General features: G+C 36.1%; 1 protein-coding gene and 1 long non-coding RNA gene across 2 annotated transcripts in view; one reads left to right on the top strand and one right to left on the bottom strand.

Moving 5' to 3' along the window:
- LOC127561696 (uncharacterized) overlaps positions 1-17,150 on the top strand; it is a 51,967-nt gene extending 34,817 nt beyond the window's left edge. The window contains exons 4-5 of the long non-coding RNA XR_007953505.1: positions 10,975-11,116; positions 16,017-17,150. This is a non-coding gene — a long non-coding RNA (uncharacterized LOC127561696). The remainder of the gene's footprint in view (positions 1-10,974; positions 11,117-16,016) is intronic.
- The window catches only part of DNAH8 (dynein axonemal heavy chain 8), a 402,529-nt gene that overhangs the window by 98,028 nt on the left and 277,663 nt on the right, over positions 1-26,838 (bottom strand). The window contains exons 64-66 of the mRNA XM_051996876.1: positions 25,831-26,057; positions 18,883-19,001; positions 6,956-7,059 (exon numbers count right to left, since the gene is read on the bottom strand). Of these exons, the coding sequence (XP_051852836.1) occupies positions 6,956-7,059; positions 18,883-19,001; positions 25,831-26,057 (450 nt within the window). The remainder of the gene's footprint in view (positions 1-6,955; positions 7,060-18,882; positions 19,002-25,830; positions 26,058-26,838) is intronic.

The following is a 26,838-nucleotide window of genomic DNA, read 5'->3' as shown; positions in this document are numbered from 1 at the left end:
GAGAAAAAGCTATATTTCTTCTATTCCCATTCAGTATTCTCTAGAAATCTATCATATCTAACTTTTCCACCATAATTTTCTTCACCTTTTTTATTAGAGCTATCTAGTTCTGAAAGGGGAAAGTTGGGGTTCCCCATTATTATAATTTTATTATCTATTTTATTCTGTAACTCATTAAACTTCAAAATTAGAGATGCTGTGCCATTTGATGCACATAGGTTTCGTATCAATAAGACTTCATTGTTTCTAGTACTTTCAGCATGATTTTTTTTCTCTTTTATTTAGATAAATTTTTGCTTTTGTTTTATTTGAGACCAAGATTTCTTTTCCTGCTTTCTTTGTTCCAGCTAAATCACTAAAGATTCTGCTTTAATCCCCTTGTTACCTTTAACCTATATTCATCTTTCTGTTTCAAATGTGTGTTTTTCTTTTAAATAACATAGTATAGATTTCTGGGTTTTAATCCATTTTGCTATCTACTTCCATTTAGGGAGTAGTTTATTAGGTATGATAATTGTGTGTCTACCTTCTGTGCTTTTTTTTTCTTTATCATCCTCTCCTTACACCATATTTTCCCCCTCCTTCAAAAGCATTTTACTTCTGATCACCATCTTTTCCAATATATTCTCCTTTTTATCAGTCCCTTCTCCCCCTCCTAATATCTCTATGTCTTTTTACTTCCTTACAGATTAATTCAAATTTCTAAATCCATCTGAATGTGTATATTATTCTCTCTGAACTAATTTTGATGAGAGTAATGTTTAAGTTTTACAGGTGATCTTTTTATCTTCCTCTCTATTATAACAGCCTTTCATGCCTTTTTTATGGGAGATAAAATACCTTTTTTTGAGGTACCATCCCAACAAAATCACCTTATATCCACACCCTCTGTTTACATAAACTCTTTCTAACTGCTCCTCTACTAATAAAGAATTATATATATTATCTTGCCATATAGTTTCTAACCACATCTAGCCATAAACAGTTTCACCTTAATAAATTACTTATGTTTTCTCTTGTTTCTTTTTTCCTTTTTTATGTTTCCCTTGAAACTTGTATTTGGAGGTCAAAATTTTTATTCAGCTCTGGTCTTTTAATTAGAAATGCTTGAAAATCCTCTACTTTATTAAACATTCACTCCTCCTCTCCCCCTCCCCACCCCAAAGATTAAAATCAACTTTACTGGGTAAATTATTCTTGCCCACAATCTTAATTCTTTTCCTTTCTGGTGTATCTTATCTCAGGCTCTCCAGAAAGCTGCCAAATTCTGTGTGAACCTGATTATAACTCCATGGTATTTGAATGGTTTGTTTTTGATTGTTAGCAATACTTTCTCCTTGATCTGTGAGCTCTAGAATTTGGTTAGGATGTTCCTGGGAATTTTCTTTTAGGGATTTTTTTTTCAGGTGATGATCAGTGGAGTCTCTCAATTTCACTTTTGCCTTCTGCTTCTAATTATTAGGGGAGGTTTTGTGATGATTTCTTGAAAGATATTCAGTTTAAACCTTTTCTTTTTCTTTTAAAAAATTTTGTTTTTAATCATGACTTTCTGGTAGTGAAATAATTCTTATATTAACTCTCCTAGATCTGTTTTCTAGGTCAGTTGTTGTTTCTATTGAGAAATTTCACATTTTCTCATTTCTTTTTTACTTTTTTGATTTTATTATTGCTTGATATCTCGTAGAATCATTAGTATCAACTTGTTCATTTTCAGGTTTTAAGAAATTATTTTCTTTGGTGAGTTTTTGTATGTCTCCTTTTCTATTTGACCAATTCTATTTCTTAGGAACTTTTTTTTTCCTCAGTAAATTCTTGCAAATCTTTTCCCATACTATTGACCCTTTTCTTCATGATTTGTTTTCTTTCCTCTCATTTCTTTTCCCATTTTTTCTACTTCTCTAATTTTCTTTTAACAATCCTTTTCTAAAATGCTGTTCCAGGAATTCTTTTTAGCCTAAGACCAAATTATATTTTTCTTTTTGAGGCTTCACATATAGTCATTTGGACATTATTGTCCTCTACTAGCCTTAATCCTCCCTATCACCATAGTAACTTTTTAGAGTAAAACTTTTTTTTTTCTGCCTCATTTTTCCTGAGGTTTTTTTTGGTCACTTGATGTTTTCATATAGTAATTAGGCTCTGGTCTCACTCTATACCAAGTTTTTTTTTTGTGCTGGACCTCTGGGTGTTATTGCTGGCTTTCATTGGATTTACTGGATTAGATACTTGCTTTCCCTGGAGGAAAATGTTCCCTTCTGGCTTGTACTGGGGGAGGGGCTCTTTGTTGGCCTCCAGTGGATATGGGGTTTAGCAGCTAGCCTGCTCCCACCGTCCTCCTGTTGATAGGTCTCCAGGGAAAGAGTTTCTGGCCCTGGGATAGGGTTTCACTACTAGTCAATAATGGGATCAAGGCCACCTTGATACTGGGTATAGGATTTTTTTTTCTGTGCCTCCATTTCCTAATTATTTTTATTTTTTTAAATAACTTTTTATTGACAGAACCCATGCCAGGGTAATTTTTTACAGCATTATCCCTTGAATTCACTTCTGTTCCGATTTTTCCCCTCCCCCAGATGGCAAGCAGTCCTTTACATGTTGAATAGGTTACAGTATATCCTAGATACAATATATGTGTGCAGAACTGAACAGTTTTCTTGTTGCACAGGGAAAATTGGATTCAGAAGGTATAAATAACCCGGGAAGAAAAACAAAAATGCAAGCAGTTTATATTCATTTCCCAGTGTTCTTTCTTTGGGTGTAGCTGCTTCTGTCCATCCTTGATCAATTGGAACTGAATTAGCTCTCTTTCTCGAAGAGATCTACTTCCATCAGAATACATCTTCATACAATATCATTTTTGAAGTATATAATGATCTCCTAGCTCTGCTCATTTCACTTAGCATCAGTTCATGTAAGTCTCGCCAGTCCTCTCTGTATTCATCCTGCTGGTCATTCCTTACAGAACAATAATATTCCATAACGTTCATATACCACAATTTACTCAACCATTCTCCAATTGATGGGCATCCATTCATTTTCCAGATAGCTGGGTATAGGATTGATGGAGTCTGGCCTTGTTGAACTGAACAGACTGCAGACTTGCTTAGGAACTGCTAGTTTGCTGGAGGGTGGAGTCTTGCTAGTGGATGGCCACCTTTTTCAACCCTCCCTGTAGGATCCCTGCTGTGAAACTGACTGCTGCTGCTGCTGCTACTGCTCTTGGACCTTATCCTCCTTCTACCCCAATGAGCCAGACCTTTACTGCTAGTCTTCTCAGCTGCTTCCCTGCTTCCAGACCAATTCTCGGTTTTCTAGCTATTTGGAAGAGAACTTGGGAAGGCTTCAGAAGGTTACTTCCTTACTCCACCATCTTGGCACTAGAAGTCTCTAATTATTTAAAATCCTTGTCATCTGGGAGACAGATTTATGCTGGGTAGATAAAGAGTAAACATTAAGACTAATGGAGAGAAATTACAAATAGTGTTTTGCTCATTGCAAGACATTTGTAACCATTAGGCCTGCCCAGAAACAGAATAGAGTTTCTAGTGAATTAATAGTACATTTCTTTTCACTGAAAATACATGAACAGCTACTATTGGATGATATCTGCCTGTCATCCAGAATGCTATAGAAATCCTTCCTGCAGAGAGTGGGAGGCTGGGCTATTTTTCTCTTTTGATTGAATGTTTTAATTTTGGCTATTAAACAAACTAATACATACAATCTCTAGGCTCTGGGCATCCTCTCTTGCTATGTCTATTGTCTATGCTTGAAATACTCTCTCTCCTTTACTCCTAACTGCTGAACTCCTTTTAAGTTCTAGCTGAACTTCCAAAATTAAATTATTAGTATCCCTATTTTTCCAATAAATTCTCCTTATCATCATTATGTTTGTGTTTCCTATCCTTGTTGACTCCTCTAGTTCTATGTACTACTTTGCCTTGCTATTACTTAATCTATCTCCCCAAATTTCCCTCCCTATTCCTTTTCTCCTTTCTATCATTTCCCCCTTCCCTCTTTATCCCATTCCCATTAATCTACTCACCCTTCTATATCCCTCCTCTATATTCTATTCCCTTCCTCTCTTATCTCTTAATTTAAAAAATTTAAATCCTTCCAGATTTATATCTATTTCTCTTTAACTCATCGCAGGAACTACCAGCCCTTTTCCCCCATCTAATTCCTCTATGTCAGGTCTTGTACCTCGTTTATTTAAGATGATGACTATTTTTACCTTTTTCTACATGGTTTTATTTTTTAGTATCACATCATATTTAGTTCCACTCCAGTCTTTCTTTAGAACTACCAATTTACTAATGACAACCTTAGACACATGATTTAATTCCCATGTGTATAAAGCATAAACAATTTGTTCTCATCCTTGATATTAATCTTTGATGTTTACTTGATATTTCTCTTGGATTTTATATGTCAAATTTCCGATTAAGGTTCAGGCCTTTTTGCAACAAAGTTCTGTAAGTCTGACAATTCATTGAATAATACTTATATTTTCAATCAGGAATATGCTTAACTTTGCTGGGAATGATATCTTCAGCCACAACCCTAGTTCTTTTGCTTTTCAATATGTAATGTTCCAAAACCTTCAGTCTTTGAATGTAGCCACTGCTAGGTCTTTATGATTCTAAATTTGGCTCTATTATATTTGAATTGTGTTGGGGGTTTTTTCTTGTTACTCATATTTTCTCCTTGATCTGGTGGTTTCAGAATTTAGCTATAATGTTGTTGTACTATTTCCTCATAAGATCTCTTTCAGGTGGTGCTTGATGGATTTTGTTTTTCTATTTCAACTTTCCCCTCTTCTACTACTTCAGGACATCTTTAATTATTTCTTGTATCACTATATCAAGATTTTTTGTTGGTTTAGCTTTTAGGTAGTCCAATTATTCTTGTTTTCTCTTGATCTATTCTTCAGATCCATTGTTTTTCTTATGAGCTGTCTCAATGTTTTTCTAGTTTTTCATCTTTCATATTTTGTTTTTATTATTCCTTAGTTTCTTATAACTTTGCTGGCTTCTCATTGCCCAATTCCAGTTTTCAAGGAGTCATTTTTTTATTAAAGCTTTTTATTCACAAAGCATATACATGGGTAATTTTTCCAACAATGACCCCTGCATAACCCCCTGCTGCAAAATTTCCCCTTCTTTCCCACATCCCCTCCTCCACCCAGCAGGCAGTCCAATACCTGTCAAATATGCTGAAATACATACAAGATTCAATATGTGTATACGTATTCACACAGCCATCCAATTGTGAAAGAAAAACCAGATCAAGGAGGAAGAAAAAGAAAAACTGAGAAAAAAGACACAAAATGCAAGCAAATAATAACAGAAAGACTGAGAATGCTATGTTGCATTCCACACTCTGTTCTCACGGTTCTCTCTCTGGGTATAGATGGCTCTCTTCATCATTGCACAAGTGGAACTGATCTGAATCTTCTCAATGTTGAAGAGAGCCACATGCACCAGAATTGATCATCATATAGTATTGTTGTTGAAGTATATAATGATCTCCTGGTTCTGATCACTTCACTTGGCATCAGTTCATGTAAGTCTCTCCAGGCCTTTCTGTATTCATGCTTCTGGTTATTTCTTACAGAACAATAGTATTTCATAGCATTTACATATCAAGGAGTCATATTTTATTCCTTAAGATTCTTGATCTCTTTTTCTAGCTGGTTGACTTTCTTTACATAATTTTTTTTCTTGGTTATTATTCTTTTTAGTTTTTCCTCAGTCTCTCTTCTTTAATTTTTAAAGCCATTTAAAAATTCTGCTGTGAATTCTCTTTGGATAGCTAACCATTTCCCATTGCTCTTTGGGGTAGGAGAAGTATCCTCCTCTGATGATGAACTAGGGCTTCCCTATTCTTATTATGGATGGATTCTTTCTCCTCTGCCTCTTCATTTTGTGGTAGATTATTGATATAATCACCTCCAATCCTGGATATAAGGGATGATGCCTCTAGCTTCAGGTTCTCCTTCAGTTCTCCCTTCCAACCTTTCTGTACCTGCCTGTAGCCAACAGAGTTCCTGCCCCATTGCTTTTGCATCTACCAGGTTGTGTTGGTTCCTTCTCATCCGGGGCTATGTCTCAGCAGCACACCCCCAACTCCACACATTGTCTGAGAGCTGGAAGTTCCTGTGGCTGAGGCTGGCTGCTTGCTGTTTCACTGGATCTGGCCTAGAGGTATTTATACTTCAGAAGAACAAAACTTCCATTCTGATGTTTTTCTTTGTATCTTCTCCAATTGTCTCAAGAGGACCACTGTTCTGCCTCAACTGTTATTTGTTTAAAACAAATTTTATAAAACAATTATGTTCATCCTGAGATACAATTTTTTTTTGGGGGGGGAGGGATAGATCTGGAGAGCTTGGAATTTTTTGGCATACTCCACTAATCCTCCAGAATTTTCTCTGGCCTTCTTTTCACTATATTCTATTGTCCCTTATTCAATTTTACAGATAAAGAAACTGAAGACCAAGATGTTAGTGATTTAATAAGTAAATATTAGAAACAGGATTGGAACCCAACTTGTCCTGGCTTTAGATCTAACACACCATCCTTGTCATCTTACTTCTCATTCAAGTTCTATGATTTTATCTCTCAAAAATCTCAAGACAGTAAGGATACAACATTTCCACTGTTCATGGAAAGGAGAGTAGTCAGATATAGCAGTGAACTCAGGGAATAGAAAAGCTACAACAGGAGGGATCAGGGAGGAAGACCACAAGCCTTAGTTTTCATTTGGGTTGTGGAGACTGTAGGCATATAAGAAAAAAAAAGTTCATAGATTCTCTAGAAAAGAGTGTAAAAAGATTACATATTGATATAAAATTCCTTAGAGATCTTCATCACCAGGACTTTGCATTTATACACTATTTTTTACAAAAGTTTGGGCATTTTTAATTGTTAGCAACATTATAACAGTTACTCACTTCATCTGCTTTTACAGAAGCCACTGCTAATTCCTTTTCCTTTATTGCAAGATCCTGTGATAGCTGAGCAACAGATTCACTTGCCTCCATCAGCTTATTTAGTCCTTGGAAAATATGATAAATAGGCAATTTATATACATAACTGCATGTCCCTCTTATGTATCCACTTATATATGTATATAATTATTGTATCTATGATTTATGAATGAAAACTTAAAGGTCAAAATGAACAATGTTTAATAACAAGAAAGGATTATAATAAAAGATCAAAGATAAATAGAATATGTACATATATTATATATATAGTCATATGACAAATAATTGTCATAGAATGGCCCCCCATTCTACTCTATTCTCAAGTCATTATTCAGACAAGAGAATACCACAGAATCACAGAATACCAAATGAAATGTCTTCTGAAAGTACTAAAATAAATTATATGACTTTTAAAAAGTCTCAAGGTTCAAAGTGACCATTAATAATTTTCTTAACATTCATCTTGTGTAAATTATATTATCTTGCAAGGTAAAGTGTCTCTTATTCATTTCATTACTCTCAGTCTCAGTCCTCACTAATATAACTTTATATTGTGGTTGGTTGATGTGTTTGCTTAATCATATCTCTGCAGTCTTGGAGGATTTCTATAACATATAAAATGAACTTAAGGCTTAAGAATTTTGATAAATACATTGACCAACCCTGATTCCAGAGAAGTGAACATGAATCACTGTCTCAGAGAGAGATGGGATGACTGCATTGTGCAGAAGTGAATTATACATTTTTGGATATATCAATGTGGTAATTTCTTTTGCTTGATTCTGCAAAATAAAGATTTTGGGGCTTTTTTGGGAGGAGATTAAATTTTAAAAAGTGCATTTCTATATCATATTCATGTAAAACGGGTTAATTCAGTAGGTATTTTAAAAAGGGTTTTTTTTTTTGGTTGATTTTATAATCAAACATGACACTAATATAGCGACCAGGGAGAACTAATAACCAATACAGTATGTGAGTATCAAAAAGAACTAAATTTCCTAGAACAGGTTCCTTCCCTTCTGTGGAGCATATTCTATAACAGCAGAAGATGTTCTAAGGAAATGATCAATCAGAAAAAGGAACTTTTCTATTATTACAATATCAAGAATCACAATAGTCACTAAGATATGTTTACTAGGAAAAAAAGAAAAGACTAGTTTTTCAAAACAACTTTTATTCAATTATTTTTAATTTTTTTTCAAGTGACTATTTTTAGATTTTTATCTTTGTACTTTAGGGTTTGTCATTTAAATGGAATTATCATTAAAATCAGAAATTTTGTAGATATTAACAGATAAGTATGAATTGAGTTATAAAGGAAAAGTTCCTTTTTTTCTGTGTTTGAAAACAATCCTTTAAAGGCTTAATCAAATTCAAATTTCACAAAATACTACTTATCACTTATAACTAGCTTTCCCAATTATTTTAAGGATTGAAAAAATTTGTAAATATTTATTATCAGAGGATTATTGAGCAAAGTTGTTTTCTGTTGCAACTTTCAAGAAATGTAAATTTTGACATATCAAGTTGTTAACTTGGCTTTTTTCTATATCAAATAAAATTTTATTTGTGGCCAACAAACAACAACAATAAGCTCTTGTATTCTTTAATCTTTTTAGTCAGTTGTGTGACTTATAAAGATGTGATCAGTGATAGGATGTTACTCATGAAGGTTTGCCTATTCCTTTCTGATACCATCATTAAAGATTCCTTTGCCATCAAGCTAATAATAATAATGTCAAATGTTTATATAGTGCCTACTATAAGCCACACCATTTGCCAACCACTTTACAAATACCTCATTTGATACTTACAAAACTCTGAGAATAGATGCCATATTATTGTCCCCCTTTTACACATGCATAAATTGAGGCAAATAAGGTTAAATGACTGTCAGTGGTTTTTTAATTAGTAAATGTGGGTGACAAAATTTGAATTAAGGCTTTTCCTGACCTCCGTGTTCTGCCCAAGATCTTTAGAGATTGTAAAGTAGATATATAGGATGGTAAATAGTGATAAGTTCTTGGTCACTTTTTGTTGTCAATAAGGACCCTATTGGTTTTTTTCCAAGTTTTTTTTTTTTAATTCTCACAGATATCTTGAGAAGTGATCTTCAACGTCCTCTAAATTTTAGTACTTCCAGCAGCAGCCTCCTCTGTAAATATTAGACTACACTAAATGTTCCATCTTTGGATAGTATGTGTATGTGTGTGGTTTTTAGTGCTGTTCCTACCTCCTTGGGCATCCATTTCAAGGACATGACAGAGTCCACATGCTCTGTTGTCATTGACAAAAAAATACTTTATTATAGATATCTTTGTAGGTTTTCCGCATCTATTGACAGTTACTATCTTTTTAGATTGATTCATTAAATATCATTTGGATCTGATTTTATTTATTTATTTTTTTATTTTTTTACTGTGCTTGTTATAAAAGATTTTCTTTGTATGGCTTTTTGCTTGTATGGCTCCTATGAGATGAAACCCACTAACTATAAACCTTTCCTTTATAATGGTTTAAAAAAAAAAAAAAAAAAAAACAAGTTCATAGTCTAAACTGGTATTGCCTTGCCTGCAAATTGTTGCCTCTGTTAATTATTCTAATAACAAATAAACATTTATCAATCACCTTCTATGTGCCAGATACTGTGATGAGGACAGAAAACAAAATTTATTCAATGAGATGGTCTGCTGACTTTTTATGGTGTCAAATAATCATTAAAACAGCAAATGATATATAATGGTTAAAAATTTTTAAGAAATGTTGATAGTCTGAATCAAAGTCTACTCTTTAATTCATTCTTCATTTTCCAGTGTCAACAGCTTATTTAAATAAAGTAGTTGTATTGAGTATATGCTATTTATTCTTCTCTACTTATTTTGTTTTTTTTTTCTAATTTGGAATTGTTTTTGACTGACTGGGCACACATGACTTTACAAAAATATTTATAGAAGTTCTAAGAGGTACCCAGTAATTAGTGAATGGATGAACTTGTGGTATATGAATATAATAGAATGCTTCTGTGCTGTAAGTAATGATAAAAAAAAAAGAGTAGTTTCATAGAAACTTGAGAAGGCTTAAGAATTGATATAGAATAAAGATCAGCAGAACCAGGAGAACAATTTATTACCTGAGTCATATATTCCACTCTGTCAATTAAAAATAGAATGGCAAGGGATGTATTATTGCATTTGTTTATTTGATGGATTTCCAAAGCTATTGAATTTATGAAGTGCTTAGACCTCTATTGTTAAGCCTCCCTCTATATTTAGCTAGACTGGTCTAATTTATTAGATCTATTCTGAATCCTTTCTAGTATATCAAAATCTTCCAAATCTTGCACTTTACTTACTCCTCAAGAACCTAGATGTATCTTGACACTACTGTGAGTTATTGTAGAATATAGGAATATAGGCAACTAGATGGCAGTAGTAGATAGAGAACTAGGCCTAGAGTCACAAAAACCAAGATTCAAATCTGATCTCAGACATTTCCTAGCTGTGTGATACTGGGTAAGTCACCTCACCCTGTTTGCCTCAGTTTCTCATTTGTAAAATGAGTTGGAGAAGAAAAAAGTATCTTTGCCAAGAAAACCCCAAATGGAGTCATCAAGTCAGGTATAACTGAAATGACTGAACAACACAAATAAAAACATTATTCACCCTAAATCAACTTAACTCAAAAAACATTTATTAAATGCTTACTATGTGCCAGGCATTGTAATGGGCTGAAGCTTGAGTTGATGCACTGAGGTCCCAAGCACTTGAGGCTAAATAGTAATTGGACCATACTCTATTAATATATATGCTTGGAGAAAGAATGGCCCCCGTCCACTCTTTGTACAAGTCTTGATGTTTTGTATAGGAAATGAAGATTTTGGTGGGTGGAGGCAGAGGGGAGGAAGAGAGGTAGGGAGGGACTGCTGGCTGGCTTCTTGTCACAGCTGCTCACATTGCTATCGCGATCCACCTTCATCTCCACAGAGAATAAAGATTGAAGATTTTCCCTTAACCTGAATTCCTGACTCTAGCTGATTTTAAAATATGCAGTCATCACATTTGGCACCCAAGCGGGGGAACCAAGGACCCCACTTTCACTGAAGAAGTCTGGTGACCAGGAACTTAGGTGAGTATTGTAATAGACAAACAGGGAACTTATTTTCTTAAAGACTAAACTAGTAACCTTTTTTGGCAGAAATGGGACAGGTGCTAGCTAAAGATTCTCCATCCCCCACCCCAACCCCTACCCAGGAGTGGTGCTATAGAAAGCCTGCTTAAACTGATAGGACAAGAGCTACTTATAACTTGGGAACAGATAGCTAGACTTCTGGGTACGTTAAAACGCACCTCCCCTTGGTTTTTTGAGGAAGAGCAAATCTCTCCAGATAATTGAACATTAATTGGGCAACAGCTCTCCCCCTATTATAATGAAAAAGGCCCTCATTCAATTTCCATCGAGGCATTCTGTGTATACAATATAATACAGTTGGCTTTAAAAAATCCTATGAGTTTTAGAAGGAAAAAAAAAGAGCTCTAGGAATACCCAGAAGAGGAAGCCTGAGATACAAGAGGAAGACAAGGAACAGATTAATGACCATATCCCCACAGGGCATGGAGACTTAAGTGAGGCTCAAGGGTGGGGTGAATCTGAGGCAGCTTCAGCCCTACCTAAGGATCAGGTAACTTGACTCTCCTCCATCAACTCCACCCTCCGGGATGGAGGGAGGAGGGATAATGGGGGGAGAAGGAGGGGGAGTGACAGCACCAGCACCTCCCCCCAGCATCTACACGATCCATGAGTAGATTGCAAAAAAGACTAATTAAAGCCAAGGCAGAAGGGAGAGATGTAAGGGAACTCCAAGCTCACATTTTTCCTGTAATTCAACAGTTTAATCCTTCAAGTCAAGAAAGTAGAAAATACTCTCCTTTTGATATAGAAATCCTCAAAGACCTGAAAAAGGTTTGCACTCTTTATGGGGCTACATCAGCTTATGTTAAGATATTATTACAAAATTTGGCTTTTGAAATCTTGACCCCTAATGACTGGAAATATATAGCAAGTGTATGCCTGGAAGCTGGACAAAACTACTTATGGCTTTCTGAATATAGTGAGCTCTGTAGGATTTAAGCCCAACAAAATAGTCAAAGTGGAGTTCATGCTGCAATCACCTGTGACCTACTAACAGGTGTAGGTTCCTATGCAGACATCGTAGATTAATTATTCCATAGCAACATATGAGCAAATTGTTGCTAATATTATCAAAGCATGGACTTCTCTCCACAATGAAGACGACAAGGGTGAGGCCTTCACAAAAATAACACAAGGGCCAGTCAACCCTTTGCTGACTATGTGGGACGTTTGCAGAAGCTATCACAAGAACAAATGGAGAAAATGCAGTAACAGACATTTTGATAAGGCAACTTGCTAAGGAAAATGCTAATGAGGTTTGCAGAAGAATTATACTAGGACTGCGCAAGGATGCTCCTTTAGAGGAACTCATAAGACGCTGTGCCACAGTGGGCACAAATGCCTTTTATAGCCAGGCTATCATGCAGACTTCCCAAAATCCAAACATGGGAAGACAGAGTCCCTCCTGGCAAGGGACTTCCAGAGAGACTCGTAGATGCTTTCAGTGTGGTAAAATAGGGCATCTGAAAGCTCAATATTGGTATAGAGACAGAATGAGACAACAGAGTGAGAGAACAAGACCCAATACCCCATGTCCAAAATGCAACAGAGGCCTCAGAATGTAGACAGATTCAGGGAAATGGGATGAGGGGCCTAGCCCCAGGGCCCAAGATAAAAAATACTTGGGGCATGATGGCAGCCAATGGTGCACCCAGAGTGTGCCTAGAAGTCCAGTACCCAGACATGACCAATCAGCCAGAAAGCCATATGATGGGAGAAGGGGATTACACAATCAACCAGCCAGGAAACAACCTGATGGGAGAAAGGATTTACAATTGGGGAGAATAGAGTTGTATGCAGCTGGGACAATGGAGATACCCCCTGGAGAGGGGAAATCTGTTCCTCTCCAGCCTATGGATCCCTTGCCTCCAGGCACAGTAGGCTTGACCATTTCACCTCCTTTTTATACGTACAAAACAGTGTCCATCCACACACTGATGTGGGAAAGTGGGGAATGTGTAGATAATATCCCAGTCACTAATACAAGTAGACAATGTGTGACTTATCACCCAGGAGAAGTAGTAGCATCAGGTTTACTCATACAGAATCCATTAAGCAACTTGGTGATAGTCACCCAGATTCTGACTCCAGACTACAAAATCCAGAAATATACTAGACAGCAGCTGTAACAGCTGACCAACCTATGCTCACGATCTCTATAAATGGCCTACCATTAGAAGGATTGGTAGACACAGGTGCAGATCATACAGTCATTAGAGGTGCCAATTGGCCCAGTTACTGGCCAAAGATTAAAGCAGACACCTACATGTCTGGAGTAGGGGGATCAATAGCAGCTGAAGTTAGTGCTGCTGTTGAAGGCCTGCCAACACTTTCACCTGTTCCTATCCAATGGAAAACTGATACACCAGTGTGGATAAAACAGAGGCCCTTAGGTAGCGATAAAATTCAGGCCTTATTAGATATAGTACAGGAGCAGCTTGACTAAGGACACTTACAACCTTTTCTAAGTCCTTGGAATTCCCCAGTGTTTGTTGTAAAAAAGAAATCTGGAAAATGGAGGATGTTGACTGATTTAAGAAAGGTGAATGAACAGATGGAAACTATGGGAACTCTTCATCCTGGACTTCCATCTCTTACTCAATTGCCTAAAGAATGGCCTCTTTGGGTCATAGATATTAAGGATTGTTTCTATTCTACCCCTCTGGATAAGGAGGATATGAAAAGATTTGCCTTTTCAGTGCCCAGCGTTAACTTAGCTGAGCCTTATAAAAGATATGAATGGACAGTTTTGCCACAGGGAATGAAAAACCACCCCACTATGTGTTAAATGTATGTTGCTGCTGCTCTTGCTCCAGTAAGAAAAGCATTTCCAAAAATTATGCTATTCCATTATTGGATGATATATTGGGATGTGCACCTGAGGAACAAATGTTAGAAGCATGTCTACAAAAGACCACAAAAACACTAAAGAATTACAAATTGTACATGGCTCCAGAAAAAATTCAAGGACATGCTCCTTTTCAATATTTAGGATATGAAGTATACCCTAAGGTGCTTACAGTACAAAAATTGTCCTTAAGAACAGAGAAGCTAAACACCTTAAATGATTTTCAGAAATTGATCGGAGATATCCAGTGGATGCAACCAGTGTTAGGCTTGACTACCTATCAGTTACAACCATTATATGACATTTTAAGGGGAGACAGTGCTTTAAATTCACCACGCCAAATTACAAAAGAAGCTCAAAAGGCTTTGAGAAAAGTTGAACTAGTTTTATCCAGTGTCATTGAAAGTCACTCAAAAACTTTTGGAAATATCAGTTTTTGCCACACAAGAGGCACCCACAGCAGTCCTTCATCAAGGAGACAGTGTGATAGAGTGGATGAACCTCCTAGCACAACTAGAACAAAACCTTACTCCTTACTCAGTGTTTTTGGCTAGAATTTTATTAAAGGCCATCAAGCGAGCAGTACAATTATCTGGGATAAGATCTGACAAGATATACACCTTTTATACCAATACACAAATTAATATGAGCTGTGAGACCATTCCAGAGTGGCAAATTTTATTAGCCATGGCTCCAAATTTTACACATGGGTTTCCCTTAAAGATAACTAGACTATTACATAATTGGCGATGGATTCTTGAAGAAAAAGTTTCTAAAGTTCCTTTTAAAGGAGCAACTATCTTTACAGATGCATCCAAACATAATATTTATGCTAACTCTCATGACTTAACTATAAAGACAGTAGTCAGAACTCCTTTTCAGTCCACTCAGCAGAATGAATTGTATGCAATCATTCTAGCTCGCTCTTATTATCCAGGAGATATAAATATAATATCTGATTCGGCCTATTCGGTAGGTGTGGTACAAAGAATTGCCACAGCCCAAATAAAATTTGCAGCCTATAATATATATCAGCTCTTTAAGGAACTTCAAGAGCAAGTAAGAAAGCATCCACTCCCATAGTGGACTTCCAGGTCCCATTTTTGATGGTAATTCAAAGGCAGGTAGCCTTCTTACTATGTTAGCCAATACTCCTTTATTCCAAAAAGCCTAGGAATCTCATTGTAAATATCATCAGGCTGCTCGAGCTTTACGTTTACAATTTGGAATAACAATAGAGGAAGCTAGGAGAATAGTAAAAGCCTGTATGGTTTGCCTTCCTTTCCATGCTCCTACACTGCCTCCAGGGAAGAACCCTTGTGGTTTGAGACCCATTGAAATCTGGCAAATGGATGTGACCCATTATAAATCTTTTGGTTGCCTGTCTTTTATCCATGTTGTGGTAGACACCTTTTCAGGATTCACTTTTGCCATACCAGCAGCAAAAGAGACAGCCCGAGTGGTCACTGAATTCCTCACACAAGCATTTGCCATTATGGGTGTGCCACAAGCAATAAAAACAGACAATGGTCCTGCATACACCTCCAAACATTTTGCACACTTTGTGCACAGTATAAGATTTTACACACCACTGGCATACCCTTTAATCCTCAAGGACAGGCAATAGTAGAGAGGAGAAACAGAGGCATTAAGACGCTGCTCCAAAAACAAAAGGAAGGGGGAGTCACAGGTAATCCTAGAGAACTTCTAAATCTAACCCTTTTTTTATACTATTAACTTCTTGATTTTTGACAAAGATGCACTGGCTCCGGCAGACAGGTTTTATAACCCACCAGAAGGGCAGTGTCCAGTGCGAGCAGCTCCACTATCTTTAGATAATAGCCAGGTGATGTGGAGAGACCCAGAAAGTGGTGAATGGAAGGGACCAGATAGGCTAACTGCTTGGGGAAGAGGGTTTGCTTTTATCTCTACAGGTGGAGAAGGAATCAGATGGGTGCCAATGAGTTGTATTCGCCTTGTCCATCACAGAGAGACAGAGCAGACCCTTGAAATGAAGGAGAAGATCCAAGAAATATCGGGTAGTTCTGTTGCTGATTGTGCTCACCATTGAAAGAGCCTGGCAGTTATGGCGTTTGACTCATGGACATAGAAAATTGTTGGACTTCAAAACCCTCAGAAATCATTGGATTCTCTGAGACATAAGACTTGAAAACCCACAGGAATCATTGGATCCTTTAAGACATAAGACTTGAAAGCCCTCAGGAATCATTGGATTTTCTGAGAAATGATAAGACTGTTATAGGACTTCAAAATCTGCTGGAATCATTGGATTCCCTAACACATAAAAAGACTTTTGCAGGACTTCAAAAACTTGGAGGGATCATTGGATTCCCTGATATGTGAAGCAATGGACAATAGATTGGTTTTGGACTATCTCTTGGCTGCTGAAGAAGGCATATGTGTGACTGCTGTTTACATACCCTCCTTCTAGGACTTCTGGCAATCTTTTACAACACAATGTTGATTTATATTGTTTGTTATACCGTTACTTGCGTGTACAATTCATGTTTGTTACACCACACCAAGCCTGCACTGACTGTGGGGAGAGTCATCACTAATAGTCTCTGCATTTATTGCTATGTGCTTGTGTAATACTTCCCATGCTGATGGGTTTGTGCATAATAAGACCTTTCAGCCCAGAAATGCGCTAGCAACCCCCACTTCCCTTTGGTGCTTTTCATCTCCCTTCCTAAGATGTCAGGGAGGGTGTGATCACCTCCCCTTGGGGGCTCTGACCTCCCTGAGGAGTCAGGGATGGCATGACCACCTGTGTTCTAAAATAAAGCGGGAGATGTAATGGGCTGAGGCTTGAGTTGATGCACTGAGGTCCCAAGCACTTGAGGCTAAATAGTAATTGGACCATACTCTATTAATATATATTCTTGGAGAAAGAATGGCCCACACCCACTGTTTGTGCAAGTCCTGATGTGTTGTATAGGAAATGATGATTTTGGTGGGTGGAGGCAGAGGGGAGGAAGAGAGGCGGGGAGGGACTGCTGGCTGGCTTCTTGTTGCAGCTGCTCACATTGCTATCGCGATCTCCCTTCACCTTTGATCCCCCTTCATCTTCACAAAGAATAAAGATTGAAGATTTTCCCTTAACCTGGATTCCTGACTCTGGCTGATTTTAAAATACGTGGTCATCACAAGGCACTATGCTAAGTACAGAGGATACAAAAAGCAGCCAAAGATAGTCCCTCTTTTTGAGGAACTTACAATTTAATGGAGATACAAAATTGTGTACAAAACAAGCTATTTCTTGTTGTTGTTGGGTTCTGTTTTGGACATAAATTGAAAATGTCTACTGTACATCCAATATGAGATGTCTGAAAGGTAGCTGGAAATGTAAGACTGAAGGTCTATAGAGAAACTGGGTCAGCAAAGACAGATTTGAGTATCATCAACATAAAATGGTAAGTAGATCTATGGGATCTGATGAAATCTCCAAGTGAAGTAATAGAGGGAGAAGAGAAGAGGATGCATGATAGAATCAAACTCCAACTACCTAAACTTTCTGTATATTCTGAAACATATGACACCAGAAACAGGATTCTTAAGATTTTTTCTGTCATATAAAACTTTTGAACTCCCTCTCAGAAAAGTATTTGTAAATAAATTACACAGAATTACAAAGGAAACCTTCTATTGAAACAGAGTTATCAAAATATTTTTTAAAAACACAAGATGATGGGCCCAAGATAGCATCCACGTAGTAATATATGGTAGAGCACTGCACTTGGTGGCAAGAAAATCTGGTTTCAAATTGAGCCCCATCACTTACTACTTTGGACAAGTTGCTTAACCTCATCTGCCTTAGTTTTCTCAAAACATTTGGTACATAGTAGGCTCTTAATGATTTTTTATGGTCCCATTCCATTCCTTCTCTTTCCTTTTTTCTTTTCTCCCCTTTTCTTTCTAATCCTCTGTTCTCTTTTTCTTTCCTTCCCTTCCCTTTTCCCCCTTCTCTTTCCTTCCATTCTCTTACCTCTTCCCCTTCCCTTCTATTCTTTTTAAAAATGCCTGCTCCAAACCATAGTTACCATTCATTACTGAGTCCCTATCACTCAATATTCTTATCAATTCAGAAAGTCATGAGACTTACACATGTATGTGTCTAGAGTACTCTTTCTAGGGTATTTGTATCTGATAAGCCAGAGCCTCAAATGAATATTAAGGGATAATCCTGGTGGAAAGTCTGGGAAACAAGACAACTAGGCAAGCACTTGATCAGCCAAATCTGAAGGCAAGTCTTTTACCCCCAGGGCATTTCAATTTCATTTTGCCTGAATTTTAGTTAGAATTGCCATGTACATATCAAATCAAAACTACCAACAACAAGAAGAAATTTAAGTGCAATGGAAGAAACATTGTCTTGGAAGAAGACTTGGGTTCAAATTCTGTCTCTTGTCATTTCTTATCTGTGTGATCTCAGGCAAGTTATATCACTACTTTGAGCCTCAATTTTTCAATGTAAAATCAGGAATTGCACTAGTCGTAAATCTTTACTTTAAATGATAAGTTCCCACTTTAATGAACACTTTAACTGCAGAACTGGTGCATGTGCATTTTTTGCCACAAAATCATAATGAACCAGACAAACTGTGGCTTGTATGATCTCTGAGGGGAACAGAAATGGCATAAAAGTTGTGCTTTCTAGCTGCTCTGATTTAAATAATAGCCTAGAGTTTCCTTTGACATAAAACACACATCTAAAGAGCAGCCAGTTTAATCAACCAGTTTAGAATTGGTATGTCATTCTGATGCACAAGGGATTTTCACCCAGAATTTCACACAAGGAGAATGGATCTTTTTGTCAACAGTTCAGTCTTCTTACCTATGTTCATTCTTTCAGCTTGATCATTAATGTATCTCAACTTTTCAGCATAGATAGTTTTATAGCCATTTACAAAGGAGAGATAAGATTTAGGAGTCACATGTGCTCTTCGCCTAAACCTATAAAGTAAAATAAATAAAAGTATACTTATGTTTATCACTTTATTTCCAATATGGTAAATATTTATAGCTGTAAGAAACATAAAGAAAAAACTCTCTGGGGAAAGTTCTCATCATTTTTAAAAGTTTAAGGGAGTTCTAAATCCAAAAAGTTTGAGAACCTCTGCCTTATACTGTTTAAAAAAAAAATGCATCATTCTTCCTGAATTTCTTTGTATAATTGTATAACTACTTTGAAAGCATCCAGATCAGGAAGAGGGCTAAGCTTTCTGAGATGGGACAAATATCAGTGACCTAGACAGCTGGGGAGGACCCATTACTATTTCCCATGATGAAATAAATGTGTTATTCTTTTTCTTTAAAAGGGGGATTTCATTGATCCGGTGGCAGAAGATTTATTTTTGAGTCATTTTTCTAGTAAAGTAGAGTTTTGTATTAGGTAGCCCCAAGTGCATGCAGAAGTCTAGAGAGGTAAAGTCACTTTAAGCTCATTAAGTACTTAGCCATATTAAAACAGTGAGGATGAGTGAAAACAAACAAACAAACAAACAAACAAACAAACAAACAAACAAAAAAAAAAAAACCAGGTACCACTGTACAAGAGGAAATAATTATATACATTCTTTTTTAAATTAATGAGTAATTTTCTATGATTTTCTTTTTCCCTTTTTTAAAATACTATTTTATTTTCCAAATAGATATGTAAAAGATAGTTTTCAGCTATCTACAACTAACAACAAAAGTTAATTTTCATTTTTGTGAGATTGTGTTCCAAATTTTTCTCCCTCCCTTGTTTACCTTCTTTTCTTCCCAAGACAGCAAGCAATCTGATAAAAGTTATACATATATACACCCAGAGACAAAAGGAAAAAAAAATCAAAAGTAATCAAAAGCAAGCAAACAAAAAGTTTCCATCCTTTTTCTTCAAATCATATTCAGTCTCCATGGTTGTCTCTCTCTGGATGTGGATGGCATTTTCTATTCCTTGTCTATTGGAATTGTCTTAGATCACTGCATTACTAAAAAGAGCTAAATCTACTATAGTTGATCAGCACATATCTTGTGTGAGATGTTTTACTAGTTTTGTTTGCTTCACATCAGTTCATGTAAATCTCTCCAGGTGTCTCTCAAATCATCCTGCTCATCATTTCTTATAGGGCAATAATAGTCCATAACATTCATATACCATAACTTATTCATCCATTCCCAGCTGATGAGCATCCACTCAATTTCCAGTTTCTTGTCACTACAAAAAGGGCTACCACAAACATTTTTGTTCATGTGAGTTCTTTTCTCTCTTGTATGATCTTTGTGGGATATAGACCCAGTAGAAACATGTGCTGGATCAAAAAGTATGTCGTTTTAGCGTGCTTTGGGCATAGTTCCAAATTGCTCTTCAGAATATTTGAATCATTTCACAACTCTGCATTAGTGGTATACTAGTTTTCTTAGGGTGTTTTTTTTTTCTTAAATGTACTCATTAAAATTGAGGAAAAATTTATCCTTTAGGAACTATCAGAATTTCTATTAAGATGCATTACATTGAGCACTATTAAGACATTCTTGTCCTATTGTTGAAAAGATAACATAGTTTTTGACCTCCTGATTTTGGAGCCATACTTTGAGCTTGAGGTCTATAATAGATAGCCATTCTAGTACTCCTTTTCTTTTGACTCTAAGTGGTCCACATATTTGTAGCCAAGATCTTTCTTCTTGAAAATAAAGGGAGGAGTGGAGCCAAGATGGTGGAGGGCAGACACCACTCTCTGTGACCTCCTCTTACCTTCTCTCAAACCAACACAGATTAAGCCTCTAAACTGGGTCTGGAGTCAAAGAACCCACAAATATTTGGAGTATAACACATTCCAAGAAGAAGATACTTGGAAGAACTTCAGAACAGGTCTTTTTCAAATAGGCAGGGGGACAGTCTGCTGTCTCCAGATTCTAGCACAGGGCGACAGGGCAAGAAGCTGGGGCAAGGAGCCAAAGTGTGGCAGCTTCCATGCACCTGGGAATCTTCTCTGAGACTTTTAGGCCAATCTATCCTGATTGCAAGTAGGTGGTTTGGCAGATTTGCTATAAAAGGCAAATTGTAAATCACTGAGCCCCTAAAGGACAAGGGACCTAACCATGATTATTCAGCACAGGAAGTCAATCAGCAGAACTGCCCTAGGGCAAATGAAAGCAACTGTGGCTCCTTTGTATTGAACAGACCTTAAGCCTTAAAAAAATGAATAAAAACCAAAAAAGAACTCTCACCATAGACAGCTTTTATGGAGAAAGTGAAGAAGAAACCTCAAATCCTGAGGTTCCTAAAGGCAAAGGAACTCCAGAAGAAGCCCCAAAGAGAGATGTGATCTGGTCCCCATTTCACAAGGCTTTCTTGGAAGATTGCATAAAGGATCTTAAAAGAGATTTAGGAAAAAAAATGGAGAAATGAAATGAGATTGTTGCATGAAGGAATGGAAAAAGCACATAGTACCTACAAAATAGATATGAAAAAAGACACCATTCATTGAAAAACAAAATTTGTAAAATGGAAAAAAATGCAATGAACAAACCAATTCAATTGGCCAATTACAAAAGGAGTTAAAAAAGATAATTGAAGAAAATAATACACTAAAAATTAGAATTGAACAAATGGAAGTAAATGACTCAATAAGACTTTAAGAATCAGTCAAACAAAAACAAAAAAATGAAAAAATAGAAGAAAATATGAAATATCTCCTAGGAAAAACAACCGACTTGGAAAATAGATCTAGGAGAGACAGTTTAAGGATTATTGAACTTCCTGAAACCCATGATGAAAAAAAGAACCTAGACATTATCTTACAGGAAATCATAAAAGAAAACTATCATATATATTTTAGAATCAGAAGGTAAAATAGCCATTGAAAGAAGTCACCAATCACCTCCTGAAAGAGACTCCAAAATTAAATTCCCAAGGAATATCATGTCTAAATTTCAGAACTATCACACTAACGAAAGGATATTGCAGGCAGCCAGAAAGAAACAATTTAAATACCGAGGAGCCACAATTAGGATTACCCAGGACTAGCAGCTTCTACCTTAAAGAATCGAAAGGCCTGGAATCTGATATTCTGAAAGGCAAAGGAACTTGGATTACAGCCAAGAATAAGCTATCCAGCTAAAATGAGCATTATTTTTCAGGGAAAAAAGATGGACATTCAATGATATGGGTGAATTTCAACTATATCTAATGAAAAGACCAGAACTGAACAAAAAATTTGATACAAACACAGAACTCAAGTGAAATATAAAAAGGTAAAAAGTAAGGAATCCTTGAGAACTATATTTGGAAGGAGTCCTTCTAAATCCCTTTTATGACACAGATATGATACTGATAGCTAAAACCAGATAGGATGAAAACAGAAAAAAAAAATTATAGACCAATGAATGTGACTCTTTCCAACATTGAGATGATTAATGCCAGTTCCAATGATCCTGTGATGAAGAGAGCCATCTACACCCAGAGAGAGGACTGTAGGAACTGAATGTGCATCACAACATAACATTCTCACTCTTTTTGTTGTTGTTCACTTGCATTTTGTTTTCTATTTTATTTCATTAAGAATTTGACATGAACCAATTACTTCATTAAAGAATGAAAAGCAAATTAAAATTTTCTGTAAGAAGACAATGCAAAAAATAACTGAATTTCTTGGAGTAAAATAGATAATAAATTAAATTAAATTAAATAAGTACATTTACTTTCTTTTTTTGATCTGATTTTTTTGTGCAGCAAGAGAATTGTGTAAATATGTTTATACATATTGGATTTAACATATATTTTAACATGTTTAACATATATTGGATTGCTTACCATCAAGGAGAGGAAGTGGGGGGAAGAAGGAGAAAATCTGAAATACAAGGCTATGCAAAGGTCAATATTATCAAATTATCCATGTATATGTTTTAAAAATAAAAAGCTTTATTAAAAAATAAAAAATAGAAATATGTATAAAAATGAATGTACATGTATAACCAGAAAAAATAAAACAATAAAAAATAAAAAAAGACTAAAAAAAAAGTGGCACACAAGGTCACATCTGGGGCTATGTTTTGTTTTTTAAGAGATTAGTCCTTTGAGCTTGGCTCATTTGCATAAGGTTGGCTTATTTGCATCAACTGAACTAGCCAGCCACCTGCATCCTATAATAATTCTAAAACTAAATAGAACAAAATTTATTAACAAAAAAGGGGGAGTTTTCTGACATATAGAAGAAATTCCAGTTTTAAAAAAATCACAACTCTATAAAATTTGGCCATCTTTTATAGAATGCTTTTCAGCCTTGGAGTTTTAAGAAGGTTAAGTAATCATAAAAGCTGACAGTCATATAGTATTTTTAAATTACAAAATACTTTATATGTAATATTTTATTTGAATTCCAGTACATCTTTGGGAAGTAAGTAGAGCAAGTAATCTCATTTAATGTTACAAATAAGGAAACTGAGATTTACAGATTAAGTTACTTGTCCAAGATCTGAAGCAAAAGGTGGAATTGAAAGTAAAAAATCTAGATTTTGGTGTAATGGGCTGAGGCTTGAGTTGATGCACTGAGGTCCCAAGCACGTGAGGCTAAATAGTAATTGGACCATACTCTATTAATATATATGCTTGGAGAAAGAATGGCCCCCAAATGTGATGACCGCGTATTTAAAATCAGCCGGAGTCAGGAATTCAGATTAAGGGAAAAATTTTCAATCTTTATTGAAGTGAAGAAGTGAAAAAGGATTGCGATAACAATATGGGCAAGAAAGATTGCGATAGCAATATGGGCAGCTGCAACAGGAAGCCAGCTAGCAGAGAGAGACCTGAGCTGAAGGGCTATCGCAATGGCAATGCAAGCAGCTGTGTCAAGACGCCAGCCAGCAGTCTCTCCTTCCACTTGCCTTTCCCCTCCCTTACTTCCACCCACCAAAAACGTCATTTCCTATACAACACATCAGGACTTGCACAAAGAGTGGGCAGGGGCCATTCTTTCTCCAAGCATATATATTAATAGAGTATGATCCAATTACTATTTAGCCTCACATGCTTGGGACCTCAGTGCATCAACTCAAGCCTCAGCCCATTACATTCTGTGACCCCAAGTCTCTTAATATATCAAAAGGAAACAATAAGTTACCCAAAAGAATGCCAAATACCTATATAGAGAGTTTTTGAAGTGCAGGATAGTGTAATATTCTTCTGTAAAATGTAATATTTTCTGGGAGCAGATTTCTTGATGGGCTTCTGGAGGCAGCCTTTGTTTCAGTTCAGTAATCACCCCAAATGCAGCCAGGAGTCAAAGTCCAAATCCTTTACTGTCTCCTTCAAAGTCTTATCTCTTTCACTTGGAGCTCTGCTAGTTTTCTGGAGGCCTATCTCTTTCCTTGATTCCAAGAGCTTCTGCTCCTGCCTGCCTTCTCTGGCTTCTGAATCTCCCCGACTCCAAAAGTTTCTGCTTCAGTCCCCAGCCACAACAAAGGTGGAAGATGGAATGAATTTGTCTCAGCCTTTGAGAGCTTCTAGTACGCTTGTCCTTTCTGGCCCTGAGAGCTCCACCTTATATGTTCCATACTGAGTATACACCAATCATTATATCACTAGAAAACCATTATTTGCTGTAGGGTTAAAGCGATGCTAAACCAGATTTAATCACTGTCTCCTCAATTCCACTTACTTAGCACCTTGTTTCAAGTTCTGGCCCATAACAAGATAGAGTTTTAAAAAAAAATTATTAAGGATGGTCTGGCTGTACAGCTGGCTAGATTAAATGAGATTACACATAAAGTACCAAAGAGCTTTGCAATCTTAAAACATTGCTTAAGTGTATATTATTAGTAACCTGGATTAGATAACTTCTAGATGACAATTTTAACTTTTGAATCAGGCCCCACGTTTGTTAGTTTTGTATATGCAATAGTATATTCTGAATAAGTTATGTTTTTTAAAGAGCTGAGATAGACTTTTAGCATTCTCTAATTATTCCTCCCACTCAGGGAATATGATTATGTATCAATCAACTGGCATTTTATTTCATTAAATATTTGACATGAACTAATTTCTTGATTAAAGAATAAAAACCAAGTTAAAAATTTCTGCAAGAATAAGACAATGTAAAAAGTAACTGAATTTCTTGGAATAAAATAGATAACAAATTTTTAAAAATGATTAATTTACAAATTTCTAAATAAATTTAAGTAAATAAAATTATTCATTAGGCATCTGTTATTTGGATGTCAACATAGTTATTTTATTTTTTTTTAGACTGGCAAAAAGAAGTTTATTATTGGCATTGGAAAGTCAGCCTTTGCTATGCAAGAATAGAAAGACTGAATTCCTTGGTGGCAAGAGCCTGACAGAGAAGTAAAGTTTCTAGTGGAGGCCTGGCAGAGAGTTTCAAGCAGAGAAATCCTGTAGCAGAGAAGTCTTGTAGCAGAGAAATCCCAATAGAGATGTGAATAAGGCCTTGTAAGGGAAATAGGTGAGAAAGAGATAAAGGCTGAATGATGCTGAAAGAGAATATCATTTCAGCGGGCAGAGGGTTACAGCTTATGCCAAGGGGAGAGAGAGGTTCCTTGGCTTTGCATGTTAGGTTCTCTGTCAACATAGTTACTTTAAAAAATCTGTTTAATTATCTTACAATGTTAATCTATTGTTACTAGAAGATCAAAGAGAAAATTTCAATACCGCTAGTAATTAGTATTCAATCAATAAAAATATAATTTATAGGAATTTATATTCTGCTATTAGACTATTCCTTTTAATTGGCAATATATTTTTTCATAATTCTGTTAACCATCATATTTGTATAAATGTTACCTTTGGAAATAATTTTCACAGCCTTCTGAAACCATATCATGAAAAAGACCCATTGTTTCCACAACTTGTTTTTTAGTTTCATGAGAGCAGACAATATTATACTCCAAAAGAAAATAGGAAGCTACAGCAATCAAAGCCTCTTTAGGCCAGCGACTAAACCAATCCATAGTGCAACCAGATATAAGGCCAGGAAATTTCAAAGAACGTGCACGAAATTTCTCACCAACCTATTAATAAAAATTGTAATAATAAAAAAGTGTTAGAGCTAGCTTAGTAAGATCATGTTACTTAACATCTATTTCTTCACCAATATGATGTGGCTTCCAAAGAAGTGATTACAACCTGATGTTGTATTAGTAGTATGTTATCCAAATAAAAATGGGAATAATTCCACTGTACTTTCTTAGATCATACCTAAAATCCTGTTTCTATTCTGGACATTGCATTTTAAGAGGAATACTGACAAACTAGGAAAGGTGGGCAGAGTGGTGAATGGACTTTTTATCATTGTATAATAAAGGGTTGAATGAACTGATTTTTTTTTTCCTGGAAAAGAACAGATTTTGGGGAGGTAAATTATAACCAATTTCAAACATTTTTAGGGCTTTCCTGTGGCAGAAATCTTTAAGATTCATGTGGTATAGTAGATAGAGAACTGGCTTTTGGATCAAGGAAATCTAAGTCTTGTCTCTGTTATAGCAGCTGTGGGATTCCTAGCCTATCTATAATCTCTTAATGCAGTTCTCTAAGACTCCAAGATGCATAGAAGTCACTGGTCTGAATCAGCACAGGGAATTTCTTTCTTTGGGAGGTTCTGATACCAAAGAAATCACAGGTAACTTGTCCTATCCCTGTCCTGCCCAATTCTTCAGTATAGAATGCAGAATCAGTGGGTGTCACATAACACTAACAGAGGGTTTATCTTTCACAAATACAATTCTGTACAAAATAATGGTTTTCCCCCTAAGAAACACTTCCCAGGGGCTGGAGGTTATTTATTCTTCCCTT

This window comes from Antechinus flavipes, chromosome 4, assembly GCF_016432865.1.
Source record: "Antechinus flavipes isolate AdamAnt ecotype Samford, QLD, Australia chromosome 4, AdamAnt_v2, whole genome shotgun sequence".
NCBI classification, from domain to species: Eukaryota; Metazoa; Chordata; class Mammalia; order Dasyuromorphia; family Dasyuridae; genus Antechinus; species Antechinus flavipes.
The sequence above is the reverse complement of the archived record's forward strand: the minus strand, read 5'-3'. Positions and strand labels throughout refer to the sequence as shown.